Here is a 17,249-nt window from a genome sequence, read left to right on the forward strand (position 1 = left end):
TTTTGTCCATAAAAATAACATGTATCTTTACGAAAAGACAGTGTCGTACTAACAGTAGTCGCATATAACTGTCAACAACAGAAACAATCGGTTTGAAAAATTTAACGTATATGGTTGAGCAGAAACAAGTGTTGGTGTGGATATAATATAATAAGAATCTAGTAATTAACAGGATACTTATGGTTTTGTTTAATGATGTGGATCGGTGGAAGACAAAGACATTTAAAGTTTTGTAATTTAACGAAAAAGGAGTGTGTTTGACGAGAAGGGTAGTAGGCATAGGGACATGAATTGGAGAGACAGGTATCTGAAATGAAGCAAGAAGTGAGAGTGAGAGAGGGAAAGCATAAAGAAAAAAACAAGAGAAAAGATTTATGGAGGAATTTGGGGATTGATTTGGATGAGATGGTGGAAACGGAAATGACTGGTCATCACCTCACCCAACAGACAGAAAGCAAAGCCAGCACAGCTGTTTTACTATTTTTGTTTTTCATATTCATTTTTCTTCCATAAAGCGATGCCCCCAGAATCTTCTCACAAATCTTTCACACTCACCATGCTACACTCAACAAATAAATACCACCCTCTCACACAACCACCAACAACAACGCAAACCAAACCAAACAAAACCTTAAAACTTAAAACTACCCAGTTGCTAAAAATGGTGCGTGTCAAAGAAGCTCATGTTGTCACGCCGTCAGAGCCCACACCCAACACTGTTCTCGCACTCTCAGCACTCGACTCCCAACTCTTCCTGCGCTTCACAATCGAGTATCTCTTTGTTTACAGGCCCGGCCCGGGCCTGGACCGCTCTTCAACCGCCGCTCGTTTAAAAACCGCATTAGCTAAAGCGCTTGTTCCTTATTATCCATTTGCTGGAAGAGTCCGGGCCCAGGCCGAAGGGCTGGGCCTCGAGGTGGTGTGTCGGGCCCAGGGTGCTGTCTTCATCGAAGCCTCTTCCGAACGTTTCAGCGTCACTGATTTCCAAAAGGCCCCCAAAACAGTGGCCCAATGGAGAAAGCTCTTGTCGCTCTACGTCACTGACGTCCTCAAAGGCTCGCCGATTCTCGTCGTCCAGCTGACTTGGCTCGCCGACGGGGCCGCCGCCGTCGGCGTCGGAATCAACCACTGCATCTGCGACGGCATCGGCAGCGCTGAGTTTCTTAACTATTTCTCCGATTTGGCCTCGGAGAAATGTCAGAGTCTGGGTGCGAGTGCGAGTGTGGATCCGAAACCGGTTTGGGATCGACATCTTCTGAATCCGGATAACAGAAGCGAGGCAAATCCAGCCATGCATGGCGAGTTTGGTGGAGTTCCTGATTTGTGCGGGTTCATGAACCGTGTGACGAGCAGGTTGAAACCTACTTGCATTGTGTTGGACGAGAGACGGATCGAGGCGCTGAAGCGCGCGTGCGGAGGAGCGTCGTGCACGTCCTTCGAGGTGGTGGCCGCGCACGTGTGGAGGAGCTGGGCTCGGGCGTTGGGGTTTCCGAAGAACCAGACGCTGAAGCTTTTGTTCAGCGTGAACGTGCGGAAGCGCGTGAAGCCGGGTTTGCCGGAGGGGTATTACGGGAACGCGTTTGTGTTGGGGTGCGCGCAGAGCAGCGCGTGGGAGTTGGGGGAGAGAGGGGTGGCTTACGTGCGCGGTGTGGTGAAGCGTGCGAAGGAGAGGGTGGACAGCGAGCACGTGCGGAGGGTCGTTGAGTTGGTGTCCGAGTCAAGGGCGAGTCCTGACTCGGTGGGGGTGTTGATTCTGTCGCAGTGGTCGAGGTTGGGTTTGGAGAGGGTTGAACTCGGAATGGGAAAGCCTCTGCATGTGGGACCCATTTGCTGCGATAGGTACTGTTTGTTTCTTCCGGTGACCGGTGAACGGCACAGTGTGAAGGTCATGGTGGCTGTCCCCACCGCCGCCGTGGACAATTTCCATCGCTTCCTCCGGGAATCCAATTCATGACCCAACCACAACCTCTTCCTTAGTTACGTTGACCTCTGTAATTATTCTGTTTTAGAAAAATAAATGTTTTTAAATTTTCCTCTTCTGAATAAAATCTTCTATTAAAAGGGATTAATTATTTAAGTATTGTATAATACTAAGAATTTGAGATTAAGGAATAATTAGTTATATATATGTATGATTGTTTGTGGGTCTTATCAATGAATGAGATGAGTGAATGAAAGTATTTATGGTTTTGGAATTGAAATTTATTTGATGCCATTCCCACTTTCTGAAACTGATCCCTTAACTTTTGAGATCATGTTATGACTGTTTGATGATCTAGTCACATAAAAATCTTGCACCCTTTATATCAATTCACCACAGCTTCACACCTGTGTAAAAGACAAACACAGGATTAGGATTAACAACTGGATTCAACCCTATCTCTCTATTCCTATTCAACACTTTCTTTTTCTCAAGTTTACTCTTTCCATTTTTTAATTATTGCAATTAGTCATTTCGCCACGTTTTATTAATATACAATTCGGATATCATTATCTTTTTTGCTTAAATGATCACAAGTTTAAAAGGAATTTGGTAAAAAAAAACTCAGATAAAAATTTCAATAAACAAATTTAAGGATTTTGTGGCGTTATAATCCATCTATCTTTAAATTTGCTTTGAAGAAGAGTCACTTTGGTTTCTGATGTTTAACACAGATACTGTTGTTTTTAGCAATTTGAGAGAGGGATTTTAGAAAATTGAGAGACACTACCAAGATTTATGTGTGATCCTTATAGTTTTGATTTGGTAGAGAAGTGTGTAATGTGATGTGAAACACTAGTTATGGACACTAGAGTGGTCATGCACACTTGAAGGACTTTCAAGAATAGATGGTTCAGTTTCATCAAAAACTGAAGAAGAAACAAGAGACGTATTAGCACTTGTTGTGTTTCTATTTTAGAATCATACATGTGCCATCAATCAACAACACTGCCTTGAAGTAACAGTAACAGAGGTAATAAAACTATCATAATCCTCTAATAAGTCATCGAATGGCATCTATATGATCATTAGGTATGAGAGGAAAATCTAGGTAGATTAACACAAATTTCTTCACAATTTTTTTTTTGATGTCAAGAAGATATGCAATGATGGTGTTATCCTTTTTGATTGATGAAGTTGGAGTTTGAACTTCTTAACCTTAATTTGTGAGCTCTAAGTTTTTTCTGTACAAAAGAACCTATACAAACCATCTTGTTGAGGATAAAAATAGACATAAAAACTACCAATAAGGTCATGATTAATTGATGTTATTGCTAAAACAGTAAATACTCAATTATGTAAGCATGGTGAAAAGTATTATCAGATGTATTGAATTTTCGAGAAATTTAAATTTATCAAATAAATGAGAAGATTTAAGATCACGTATATAGCGACAAGCACTTGTTGTTTTCAAATTAAAAAATTATCATCCTCATGTTTGTGGTTGATAGAAGTAGTAAAAATATATAAAAAAACATAAGATGTTGAAGAATTATTTTTAATGTTTAACGCATAAAGTCATGAAAAGAAAGAAATTCTATAAAAAGAAAGAAGTTCTTGATACCATGTGAAGAAACGTGAAACAAAAGAAAGAAAGAAAAAAAAATCAAAATCATATCATTATATATAACAAAAGGAAAGAACTGATAAACAAAGCATGTATATAACTAACATGTGAAATTATGATTTGGAAGAAAGGAAAATTTGATATATTTTTTTGTTTAATTTGAGTGAAATATGATATTTTAATCAATATGTTTTGACCAGAGGATGAATTGAAATGGTTTTAATGGGTTGGAATTATAAAACTTTGAAAGAAAAAAGAAAGGAAGATGAAGATAGTTTGATAGTGAGTGAAATATACACAAGACTTGAACAAATTGAAGGATTTCACATTGATTATAATTGATAACATAAAAGTAATTTTTTCAACATCTGTATAAGGTGTTATATGTAAAAGATTAGGATTATAATCAACAAATGTTAATTTCTGTTAATAAGAGACATGTTACTATTTGTTTCTCTTTCCTTTTATTTTGACCAAGATTATCCATTATTAATTGATTTTTACCCATCAAATCATTCAAGACCTAGGTATGGGCAAGTAATTATAATGTTTTTGCAATTATGAGAGTATGTCTAAGCAATATTAAACCCCCACCAATATATAAAATCATTTTTTTCTAACATCATCTCATGGAGCCATGATAGGAATTAAAAAGACAATGTTTGTGAAAAGAAAAACATGGTGTACATAAAGATGATTTAATGTTTATTTGTTTAGGGCATTTAATATTATTTTATTTTTTTAAGATAGTTTTTAATTGAGTTAGCTATTAATATTTTCAAGTGTGTTAATTTTTGTAAGATCTGATTTATTACTGTTATTTTTTTTAATAAAACAATTCAAAACATAGCAAAACCTGGTAGCTTTTTTATTTAATCAAATAAGCAACAGGATTCAGTAGTTTTATTTTTCTAAACATTTTTATTTTATTACAATGGTCTTCCATATTTTTGTTCGATTTCAATTTTTAGTCTAATTTGCAAATGGAGTGGTTTTTATAATATTAAAATTTGATTTCTTTTGTCGCTGTAAGAAAATTTTTATAATTTAATAAAATAAAATAAAATAATGAAAAAAATAACAAAATGAAAAACCAAGTATTCTAAAGTTGTGGACAACCGTTAATTATTCCGACTTTAATAAGTTAATATTATTAAAATTAATTATCGTAATCGATATTGTTCGTTTAAAAATTAGTGTTCTGTCATGTTTTTGTTATAACATCAACTTAATATATAAATTATCTTAACTTTTAACTCATAGCAATGACATAGTGATGATGTAAGATTATATTAAACATATTAGAATATAAATATTTTTTTATATTTTAATTTGAGGGCTGTGATTATGATGGTTGTTATCTGTAAGAAAAATTGGTGTTTTACTTTATAACTGATACCATAAACCTGAAAAGTTGTGTATAAAATTTTGCATAAAAAGTGGATTATGTCTGTTGGATTTTTAAGAAGATATGCATGACATATGGTATAGAATTGATTGAAAAAAAATAAAAATTGGAAAAGCATATTCGGAAACTTTTAAAAGAAGTTGATGCATCCATACACAAGCCTGGTATGCAGACAAAATAGTACTGGTGGCGTCATTAATTAATGCACAACACATCTTCTCACACACTTTATAAATTACATTAATCATTTGACTTTCTATGTAATCATCTCTGCTATACTTCAATAACTGCAACCACAATAATATAATATATGATTATATATATAATGGCCAAATGGGTACCAAAAATATACACCTTTTTTGAATTCCATTTCATGTTACACTAAATAATCCTTCTGGTGCTTCAAGATAAGATTGGAAGGAATCTTGGACTAAAATAATATCAACCAAAATTAAATGGCTACCAACAAATTAACTAACATAAACAAATTTTAATATGAACAACTTTGATATAATAATGAGTCTGGCATTCAACATTGTGACACGGTTGATAGTTCATCAAAAGACAAATCACACTTCATATAAGATAAATCTGCTCAGGATCAGTGTTTCAAAAATTTGAAATTTGAAACAAGTCAATCACATGTTATTAACAAAAATACTATCATGTTGAAGTGCAAAAAGTTCTTACCATTTATCTGAAATCGAATATATTTTATCGAGTTATTCCTATCTTCTTTTCAGTTCTAGTTGTCTTTCTTTAAGATTTGAGAAGGTGAGATAATTCCAATGATACTTCGACGCTCAAGTCACATGAAGTACGTTCAATTGGTTCAATCAAGAGTTCAAAAGTGATTTACCTTTCACCACTCTTATTTATATTTTTCTGATGGGCCTTATTCGGTCAAAAGAATTAGCGTAAGTTCATTGAACATTTAATTACGTTTTGTAATCTTTAATTAAAATTAATGCTATTAACTTGTGATTTGACATTCTAATTGTTGTTTTTTTATCGAAAAACCGTTAGACCGTCATAACTGATCGGTTATTCGGCCAACATTTCAATTTACTGATAGAAAAGAACTCATAATTAACAACCATATCTCCTATAACAAAAAAGAAAGAAGATACTATTATATACAATTAAACCTAATTCTCACCATAGCTAAGTAAATACATCCTAAACCTTTTCATGAATTAAGGGTTAAAATTTTCATATTTTAATATTTTGTTCATATTTGTAATACTAAAAAAGAGAAGGGTGGAATCTATAGATGAGTAGTGTGTGTATTGAAATGAAAGAAAGGTAATGGAATGGTACGTGATGGTGGTTTGTCTACTGTGACAGAATTCACAGTACAATGAAAGAGGTTGTTGTTGGTAGTGCAATGGTGTGTAGTGTGTAGGTATAGAGCCTACATTTTGTACATCAATGGACAATTAGGAGGAAAAGCACTTTGTTGCTTCTGCTGGTGTTAAAATGGAAGAAGCCTTTGTCTCTTATTGGGTCAATACCATAGTACACCATTATTATATTTTTTACAAATTTAAAGTAATATTCAGTCACAGATGAATCTTTCTGTGCTGGGCCTGCAGGATGATGCATTTTCTATCATGTACCTTCTTCCCTGCTCAAGATTTTGTGGGATTTTGGTGTATTTCCAAAATGGGACAAAATAATTGTTCCTCCAATTCAAAAACATCAAAAGGGTTCCCTTACAACTTAGAACTGACCTGCTTGGACTCTAGCTGTAGGTGTAGCAGCACCATGATCAATCAAATGAAACCCCATTACCTTCTTAATGATCACAAAGCAAATAAACTAATAGATTACGTGTGGTACAAAAAAATTTAATAGTGATGCAATTTGACTACATTTAATGATTGTTTTTGTTTTTGATTGATCGGTTTACCTTTTTTTTTTTACTCGAATGACCTCCTCGTGCTCTTTTCGCTTCTCTACTTCTCGTTTTTGTGAACTCCGAGTTCGGATGATACTTACAAAAGACACTTTAACGCTTAGGTGTTCGGCACTTGGTGTTATTAGTACTGAATGATAACTTACCTGATTCTTGAAATTTGTGTCTATTTATCATGGATCCTTCATTATCGAGCTAGGTTAGAATTTTGGATCATGATTAAGAATATATTACCTGATGTTTAATCATTGATTAGTCTCATTAATTCTCTATTTAGATATAATAATGTCGTACGGTCCCGACCGGTACATTTACCATTTTTACTATCATCCATGTCAGCTTATAAAAAAATCTAAGTTTCTCTTTAGTAGTAGTGAAATTAGAGTATTTTGGTTGGGTGGTTAAACACAAATTATCATTAAATGAAAGTTTTAAGAAAACTTTAATAATAACTTCGCCACTTCCTATTAGATAGTGGAGAAGAAGAGTTTAGATGAGAATGTTTGATGGAAAAATGATCAAGTAAAATAATGTTGCAAAACATTATTCATGTAAGAAATTTATCAGTATGGAAAATACATGAAAGAATGAGATATGTAGACATTTAAACTAGAGCAAGATTAATAAACAGTCTTGTTTGTGATTCGATATGTAATTTATCTTTTATTTTTAGATAAGATTAATTTATCTTTTACATAGCATTTTATTTGTATGCAATTCACACTAATTTACACTGAAGGTACAAGTCTTGTCCTAAGGATTCTGATTAAAGAATTAATAAATAGAAAACATTATTATTGGAGTTGCATCAGAAATAACATATAAGTGTATTGTTACATTTTGAAATAAATTACTTTTACTTTGGGCACGTGTTTGTATCTTCCTAATATATATTAATCTTCTCTCCTTTCTCTCTAATTGGTGTATCTTCATAGGCTTCTAGGGATCAATATGCAAAGTTATTTGTTTGAAATATATTATCAAACTTGCATTTCTAAATGTATTCCATATATTTTAATTGTAAGTTACAATGTAATAATAATCATTAACAAATAAATTTGTGATTTTAATGTTTTCAAAATAAGAATGAATCTATCAAGTTAGAGGAACCTATATGAATGAATACAATTTGAAATGTGTTAACAAGGAAAATTATGAATAAAAGATAACAGAGAAAGAGACTGTAAATGTTTTGCCAAATTAAAGTATAAGAACATCTGTCCAATTTAATAAGAGTGATCTAGGAGTTTTAAGATAAAATGATTTGTAAATTTTTCCTTATAAATTACACGATATATATTGCAGATTTATCAAATAACAACGATGGTAAAATTGGAAGAATTTAAAGTGTTTCATCCTCTCATAATTTTGTATAAAGCCTTTTGTTTTGGGTCTAAAAGAGTACATAAAAAAATGAATATAAAACTATAAATAAATAGAAAACTACAAATAAGTAGAAATCAATTATACATCATTCAAATTGGCTTGTTGTGTTGGATAACCTATTGTTCGTGTTTATCATTTACTGAAATTTTGATGTTGATATTTTTTATTTTGTAGTATTATATATTGAGATTTCCTTTTTTTATCCTTTGTTCTAAATTTGCTTGACATTGTATTTTAATTTATTGGTTTTGAATTTGTTACTGTAATAAACTTGTATACTGATGGATTTTTGTAATTATGTTTTATTGCATCTTTTATTTGTTAAAATTAGGTGATGCACATGAATTAATTCACTTAACTTGCCAATAGGTAATTAGTTAAATCAGATTACATACTATTTAGCTCACCAATAAGGGAAAGAATCGTGCTGAAATCTAAAACAAATATTGAAATCTACTGGATAAAATCAAACGAGTCCTAGAATAGAAAGCGTATGTTTAGAATATAAAGGAGGTCTGTGATTACTGAAATAGATCAATATACATTCCTTGAATTCATCTTAGTTTGATAATGTTGGTTACATATCATCCCAATAAATAAAGGGAAGAAAAATGAGGGAAGTGACACGGATTATACAACAAACCTATCAACATGTTACAACCAAAAATGACGAAGGTTTAACTTCTGTTCAACCTTGTCACTTGGTAATATAAATTATTATGAACTCAAATGTCAGCTGTGAACCATGATTCACGAAGCAGACATCTAAAGTGATAAGTGGTTTATGATTCTACTAAATCTAGCTGAACGTGAGAACCTTGTACCCTATAATTCCAGTGCCAGCTTCCACTTTCCATCCTATCTTGATCAATTGGATCCAACTGGATTGCTAAACCTGAAACGCAAATATGAACTTAAATCAGTATTCTATGACTAGACAGAACAAATAATTTGACTAAGAATAACAACAGTAACATTCTAAAAAATAATCATCATAATATTACTTCAGGCAACCAAAGCAATAAGGAACCAAGCCAAATAAATTTTAAAAGTTGAATGGACCTGGGCTTCCCGGCATGATTTTCAGTCTGTGGCCATCTGGAACTTCGAACACATGATTTCCCTATATTAGTTAAATAACAGAAAAATAAGCTCGTTAGGTATTAGTTTATAGGTATCAAATATCCACCAGAATTAACGAAAGAGTAATTTTATTTTACTTAATTTCTAGGCTATATGACAACAGTAACTGAAGGCTTTGTTATGAGAGGCTCTGGTACTTTTAAACATTCATATACAAATGACTACAGGGTCAGTTTAATACTTAACAAACAGTGACTCAGTAAATTCTAAACTCGAAATGAATCCTTTGGTTAGAAAAAGTATGTGTCCCGAGACTGATATTGTTTGGAACAATTTGTTTGGGTATTCATGAAGGGAATAAATCCTGCTTTGTCAAGCAATTCTAGGCCGTTGTGAGTATCCTACCATGCACATGCACATCCACATCCACATCAAGGCAATTGGTTTGGATTCGATGAAAGCTCTAACTTACACAGTATGAGAAATTATTGGCTCAAATCCAATGAGTGGGCAGTATTGTAAGCGGCACTTTTTTCAACAAATTTTAGTGAGAACAAAATCCACTTTTAAAAACGTTAACCTGTAAGACAACATCAGTAGCCTCAAATTCAGCATTTCCATGAAGTATGATCTGCAGCATCTCAGATCGCTGCACATCATGTTTCCAGTATATGTTTCGACCACAATTCCAATCAATTCCCTTGTTCAACACCTTGACATTTTGCAATTTACATTTTCCACACCTGGCATGATAACAAGATAAATGTGTATAATAATGTTAGATGTTTGCAATCTTAATTAATTTTATGGCTTAGATCTTGAGATCTTGAGGTACGATCAGGTTGATAAAGGATCACAATAGTTTATTAATACAGAAAGAACAATACCTTTGGCCATAATGTAGTATGGATTCACCGCTCTCATTAATCTTCATTGAGCCCATAACATTCTCAGCTATAATGATCAGGCTTCCATTCAGCTGGAGTAAAGGGACAAATCACAAATATCAGCCCAATATCTTAGAACTTCATGCCACATAAGTTATCAAAAACTATTGGCGTAGTACCTGTACATTCCTCCAAAAAAATTCTGCAACCTCTATTTGTAACTCAGAGCCCTCTGATACGGAACCACCATAAAACTGATCACAAAAAAGAATGACATAATAATTGAAACCTTTATATATAAATGATAATCAACAATTCACACTAGTAAAGCCGTAGAACAGTCATGTTTCAAGCAAATTGTATTGAAGAACGGATTACAGCCAAACAATAGGAAGAAAAATTTGTGTAAAAAGGTTATGTTCATGTCCTGTCATGTGTTTTAAGAAAACACTAGTGGAGAGTAGACTGAAAAAATGACCTATATAAGGGAACACTTGAGACCAATATGTTTAGAGCACACAACCATTTACTGATAGAATTCAATTAAACTTCCATACTTCAAAATTTATACAAACAATATAATATAAAAATGACAACTATTGATGAACGACTATTGAAAATAACATAATAATACAGGGCTACCTTTTGCTTAGTGACTTCCCAAAGAGGACCAAGAGCAGGATGCAGAAGGATGAGAAATGGTGGTCCTGAATCAACATAGTTCTCATTAGCTTCAATCTGCAGCAGAGAAAAAACATAACAAAATAATTGTAAGTACCTAGAAAAGACAGTTATCCTCCCTTTACAAACTTACATGTATTACCAAATGATCGAACAATAAAAAGAAGGTTTTGCAGTAGCATACTAGTATAATATGAAATTGTACTTAACCAAACTAAATGAAAATGAATCAATAAGCATAAAACACGCTAGTATGCATATATATATATATATATATATATATATATATATATATATATATATATATATATATATATATATATATATATATATATATACCTCAGGAAGTCTTATATCACATTGTGAGAGAAGATCGTGAGCATTTCGTAAGATATCCAAAAGAGCACCATCAGGTGTCTGCATAAAAATGCAAAACATATTATAGATATTTACAAACAACCATCATTACAACTCCAATACATAAATTGTAGGTTTTGTCCTGGTAATATATGAGGAACATAAAGATAATCCTAGCAATTCAAATAACCCCTAGTTTAGTTCTTAAGCTTTCATTATTGTTCAAAACATGTTAGTAAGATATTCAGATAACACCAACTGCTGAGTGAAGCGAGCACTATCCAACTATATAAGGAAATATTAGGAACAAACCTCATAAGGAAGAGATTACAAGAGTACAAGGACGATCAAAAACTTGAAATGGAATCAACATAATGGAATATCACATGTACTTTGTTTAGCGTCCCAATCTAGACCAAAAAAAAAATGATATTTCAGAAATGCAGTAAGTCAAACCTGGTGCAAAGACTTGTCTCCTTGCCTTCTTTTTTTCTTGGCAGAGGAGGTAACTCTCCTTCTTTCATTATATACAATAAAAGTATCTAGCTCATCTGCTCAGGAGTAAGGTTTTGTTAAGCTCAACTAAATGGAAATGAAGTATATGGTTTGTCAGATCAGACAAACACTTGCATGACATACCTTCCACGTCATTATAGCATCTAGATGAATACGAATTGGAATAATTGTCAGCTATATTTTGCATTGTGCACTCAAGTCTACCACCAGAGACGCTAGTGAATCACAATGAAAAAGGATGAGTAAGTTGTAAATGCAACAAAAGAATCAGCAATATACGCAGCGTGATAATATTTCATCATAAGAAAATTTAAGGTAAAATTACTTATTTGGAAATTTTCAAGGCCACAAAACTCAAAAAAAAAAAAAAAAAAAACTAAAAGGGTCCTTGCTGTATTAATTTTTAAAATTGAGGGTTTTAAAAAAAGTCATAGATAATGGCAATTTCAAGCTTCCATAAACTGACCCCAAAGGGCCTACTTTTTTAGTTTAGGAACCTAATTACATTTCTTTTTTACTTAGGACCTAATTTGAAAATTCACAAATAGTTTAGACAACAACTGAGTAATTTAACCAAAAAATTAACCTCGAGAAGTAATAATAAGAAACAAATAATCACTGTAGAAAGAAAAGATGAATTTATTTTAAAGCCAGGAAAGGAAATCCATCAATTTCAATTTGTGGTCATCATGCACTCAAAATCAAAATTTTCTGTTTCTAGATAATAAATGAATATAAATTAGTGTCTGATAAAGAATATATGTTATAAATGTTTCAGTAGCTACTGCAGTTATTAACACATGTATCCATTTTGAAACTTTAATCAATAAGAAAAATGGCAGCCCAATATACGAGGCTACCACTAAGTAGGGTTTGGATAAAGTAGACATACACAGCCTTAATCCCACACAAACAGAATTTTTTTCAAAGATTTGAACATGGGACCTTTATTTAGGTCACAAGGCAGCAACCTTACAGTTGTGCTAAGCTTCATTTTCAATTTAATGTATAAAACAAAGCAAAGTAACTGCATTGATAAATTCAAAGGGAAAACACATACCTATGACGTCTACCAAACTGATCTGTGTAAACTATTGGCTTTCTTGTATTTAGCACCATTCCAGGTAAACTATTCACACTCTTACTTGATCCAACTAGCTCCGCAGAAGGTAAATCAACATATAAGATGTTTGTATTGGCTGGGAACTCTGCCTGCAAACTTGATTATACAGAATGAAGTTGATATTTGGGTCATCCATTCAAAATTAGAAGGCCTAAAAGACAAAAAGAGTAAAGATTCCCAATAGAATAAATTGAATTCAACACCATCAATTCAACTGAGACAGAATTTTAAGCAAACAAAAAATTAGTCTTTGTTTTTAACAAATAAGATTAGAAGAACAGAAAACAAGGCTCCAACTACGCATCCATGTTTCTAGAGAGCTAGGATTAGGTTTTTAAAATGCACTTGATTATCTTGATTACATATGATATGACTATTGAACTGTTTGATAATCTCCAGAAGAAAATAAATTTATTATATCAAATGCTTTCATTTTAAAATTGAAGGGTATGGTTCCCCTGTGGATGTAGGTTTATACGATGCTTGCCATTCTCAATATTCATACAAATTTGGGGATAATGTGTCCTTAATCATCAAAGTCATTCGTTTGTAATAATATGCCTAAGCCTAACTAGAAGAATACATAGCCTAAGCATGGGCAAATAATTTAAAGCTGCATAATATATCACAGAATCTGGAAACCAAATTCGAACATATTAAGTCAGTTTAGCGTATGAAAGCCCAAATTACTTTTTAATGTGAAACATTGAAATAAATCAAGTCCAGGAAAAACACACCTTTCTGGAGCAAGAGGTCCAGTTGTAATTCCAAACTTGTCAAACTCAGTGTACTCAACACAAGAAACGCCATATTCCCATTTACCATCAAGACTCTTCTTCTCCATCAGCACATTAATTCCTTCCGTGGCGCCCAATATCCGTTTACAAGATGCAAATCCCAGTTTCTGTTAAACAAACACATTTGAGAAAGTGCAAACAATATTGAACTTGAGACTCGAGACTGTTTAGTTCAATAAATATTACAGAGAACAGAGTCTTTCTTTTTCTTAAAGATCTTCAGGCAAGATAAATTATTAAATAGGGATAATGCTGCAAGTAAACAGTGCATTTAAAGGAATACACCAAAGTTGCAATTATCTGTCATTAGTTGATTTACCAAAATCTTATACATCAGAAACTTTAGACTTGCTAAGGAACTACACATGATAATAAGATATGATTTACCCTTTCATCATAACATGTTTTAACCTTTGTCCATGTACATATAGTGCTAGAAAAGGCTGAGATTAACAATTGAAACAACCGATACCTACCTTTCCGTGACGTAAACCAATCCCTGCTAAGGCTAGGAGGGTTAAATCTGTAGCGGCCACAACGTTACTGCAAGGTCACCAGTATTGTAAATGCAAGATTCACATACTAAGAAAAGCAAACCCAAGAAATATCAATCACAACAACAGACCTGACTTGGCGCAGAGTTGCACCTTTTCTTCCTTGAGAATAAAACCATTTGAAGATGCCTTTGTCATGTGCAAGTTTCCATATGACACCATGACCACCAGGCTTGCTCAAGGGACTGAATGGTTTGGTGACCAGCCACTGACCTTCTTCTGCACCAACAACTGGAACCAGAGGCTGCCAATTTACAAAATTATATTTTAGAGATTGTTAAAATAAGATCCCCCTTCCGAGAAGCCATGGCATAGATTTATTTAGAACCTGCTCAAAAAGTTGGAAAGTTGATCGACCTCTCCCAAACCATGAAAGTCTTTCACACAGAGAAGTGACGTGTTTGTGGTTGTTCTTTGCAGAACTTGTCATTATTGCAACGGGTGTGATACATTGTTTATTGTATATCTTGAAGTACAAGAATTCTCTAGCCTTCAAATGTGAAATTGAAGAATTATATATTTCAGATCCCAATATAAAAAGTCAATCTTGGTTTTATTATAAAAGAATGGGCATAGCAAGTATTTCTGTGTTTGATAGCTGGAGATCTAATACCTGAAGATCTCTTATAAGACCTTCCAACAAAGTCCTTCCACAATATGGTAGCATAGCAGCAGGCAGGCATTCACCTGAGTTAGGATCAACCAAACCAAGCCTGTCGGCAGAACCTCCCAAAGGATAAATCTCGCCTAGGTCTGGCAAACCCTAGAACGACAAGATCTTATTATTCCATGTAGCTGCGAAGTATCTAATCTAAATGCATGTTTTTATTTACAAACCAGGTAATGTAATTAGACTTACCTCTATACCCCATAGAGCTGCTTGAGATGCATACTCTATGTCTTCAGAAAGGTTATGCCCATTAGGTGCATTAATTCCCAAAATTTTGCATTCTTTCACTTCATGCATCTGGTGCGACCACTTTATATTCTGCCTCTCAAATGACTTTTGGACAATAAGTTCCAGCACTGTTATCTGATATCTGCAGAGTTCCAATGTTAGCAAACAAACAAATATATGCAAATTGAATTATTCCCAAATAACATTCACTCCTATTAAACCAAGTTTATACCAAGCAAAAGCAAAATAGACTTGATGGTGTTGAGATCAAGGTTTTAAAAAAGGGTCTGCAACTGTAATTTCCGCTACAGAGTGAAGTTTTATGGGGTGACTGTGATAAGCACCCAAACATTTGTGAACCCACCCTCAAAAGCTACCTATGGGGGGAAAACCAAATATTTAAATATTCCACCAAACATCCCATAAGACTATGGAACACAGACAACCCCATAATACCGAAGTTCTTATCAGACTCCGGCTACAATTATGGCTGTATAAGCCGCATTCTACAATTTCCCACTCTATCAAGGAACTGGAACTACACTACGTTGGTTGGGACAACAAGTAATGATGGAAAGGTGAACAGGTTATAAAAACATCAAGAGAGAAAAAAAAACTACAGGAGATTTATTCACTTTCTGTCCACCTCATAAACCTATGTCTGTTCCAACAAAACTGGAGAACTAAAAATGTTAATCCAATTAAGAAGCACAATAGTTCCGTTTCACAATTTTACTACTACGTAACTCACACAAGTCAATCTTAATATAATTGCTTTCTGTTCCCTTGTTGATATTTTAAAGAAGCACAAGCAAGGTAAGTTAATTTTATTCCATCTCTTCTACATTGGTTCCACACTAAGCGAATGGTAAAAGTAGGAAAACGAAGAACTGACCCAATAATTCCTCCAATACAGTCATAGAATCGCTCAATTTCCGCCAAAGTCTCTAGCAACTTGTTCAATTCTATAATCTCGTAATCCCCCAACGCCATTCCCGTACTCGCACCCCCATTGCCATTATAGGAATTCAAGTTCTCAATCATCTCCGCTATAGCGTAGAGCGCGCTCTTCACGGCGCTCGCGGCGGCCGCGGCGGATTCTAGCGATTCTGCTTCGTCCAAACACAGCACGTGCTCCTGCCCGGCGGCAACCACGCACTTGAGCAGGAACAGTTGGTCGGAGCTCAACCGGAGCGAGGCCAAAACCCTAGCAAGGCCGCGACCAGAGCCGAAGAAGCGCTTCACTCTGGAATCAGCGTTGAGCACTCGGAGCTTCTCGACGAGAGTGGCGCACGCCGCAAGCCGGTCGCGGAGCGCGGCGAGGCGTGCGATTTCTCGGTGGAAGTTGAAGTCATCCGGCGGTGGCGGCGAGACCTCCAAGGTCTCGGTGGAAATTCGAGCGACTCGACAACATGTAGAGAGAGAAGAGGGAAGAGAGAGAAATTTGGAGAGAGTGAGAGAGTGGGAATAAGAATGAGAATGAGAAAGAGAAAGTTTGGAGCGGAATGAGAAGACGAAACGGTTATTATGGGGAAGAAGAGAAGTGGAGTGAAGCATTGTTGAAGGTTGTGTTGTGTGTTTGAGTTGGAATATGCAATTGATTATTAATAGAGTGAATAACGATGAATTTGAAGTTGTGCAGGATAAAGGAAAGGGAAGATACCAGAAGCATATACCAGAAGAGAAAGAGCATAACAATAAGGAGGGAAATTAAGTGCTTTCTTAACCGTCCATCAACTTCTTGCATGTGCTCTCCTTCTGTGCCTACTATATATACCTCTTATCTTCTTTCTCTCACATACCTTACTGTCCACAGATACATTTATTCGGCTAAATTATGTAATAAAGATTAAAACATGTAATTCATGTTTTTATAGTAATTCATATTACCCCATTCATATTTCTATAATACTTTTTATATCACCAACACTGATATAAGTAACACTAATTTATGTCCCTTGGTTAAATGATTCAGAATTTGAGTTCTGATAATATATCATTATTATATAAGAAATAAATCATATCTTGAAGTACTTACATTATGTGGTAATTATAGCTTTTTAACTTCTTTGAAAAATCAATTAATCATTTGC

At 34.2% G+C, this 17,249-nt stretch overlaps 2 protein-coding genes across 2 annotated transcripts; one reads left to right on the top strand and one right to left on the bottom strand.

Moving 5' to 3' along the window:
- Positions 1-170: 170 nt before the first annotated feature.
- LOC137815088 (alcohol acyltransferase 9-like) lies at positions 171-2,201 on the top strand. The gene has a single exon (XM_068618123.1). The coding sequence runs from the start codon at positions 518-520 to the stop codon at positions 1,952-1,954; it is 1,437 nt and encodes a 478-aa protein (XP_068474224.1). The 5' UTR covers positions 171-517; the 3' UTR covers positions 1,955-2,201.
- Positions 2,202-8,756: 6,555 nt separating this feature from the next.
- Positions 8,757-16,988, bottom strand: LOC137815094 (UTP--glucose-1-phosphate uridylyltransferase 3, chloroplastic). Its single transcript, XM_068618135.1, has 17 exons — positions 16,052-16,988; positions 15,118-15,298; positions 14,872-15,021; positions 14,587-14,748; positions 14,330-14,502; positions 14,181-14,247; positions 13,645-13,811; positions 12,845-13,003; positions 11,908-11,999; positions 11,725-11,819; positions 11,251-11,328; positions 10,873-10,968; positions 10,410-10,484; positions 10,231-10,322; positions 9,924-10,086; positions 9,323-9,383; positions 8,757-9,155 (listed from the first exon to the last, which is right to left on the bottom strand). The coding sequence occupies exons 1-17, from the start codon at positions 16,711-16,713 to the stop codon at positions 9,043-9,045; spliced, it is 2,586 nt and encodes an 861-aa protein (XP_068474236.1). The 5' UTR covers positions 16,714-16,988; the 3' UTR covers positions 8,757-9,042.
- Positions 16,989-17,249: the final 261 nt, after the last annotated feature.

This window comes from Phaseolus vulgaris, chromosome 1, assembly GCF_000499845.2.
Source record: "Phaseolus vulgaris cultivar G19833 chromosome 1, P. vulgaris v2.0, whole genome shotgun sequence".
NCBI classification, from domain to species: Eukaryota; Viridiplantae; Streptophyta; class Magnoliopsida; order Fabales; family Fabaceae; genus Phaseolus; species Phaseolus vulgaris.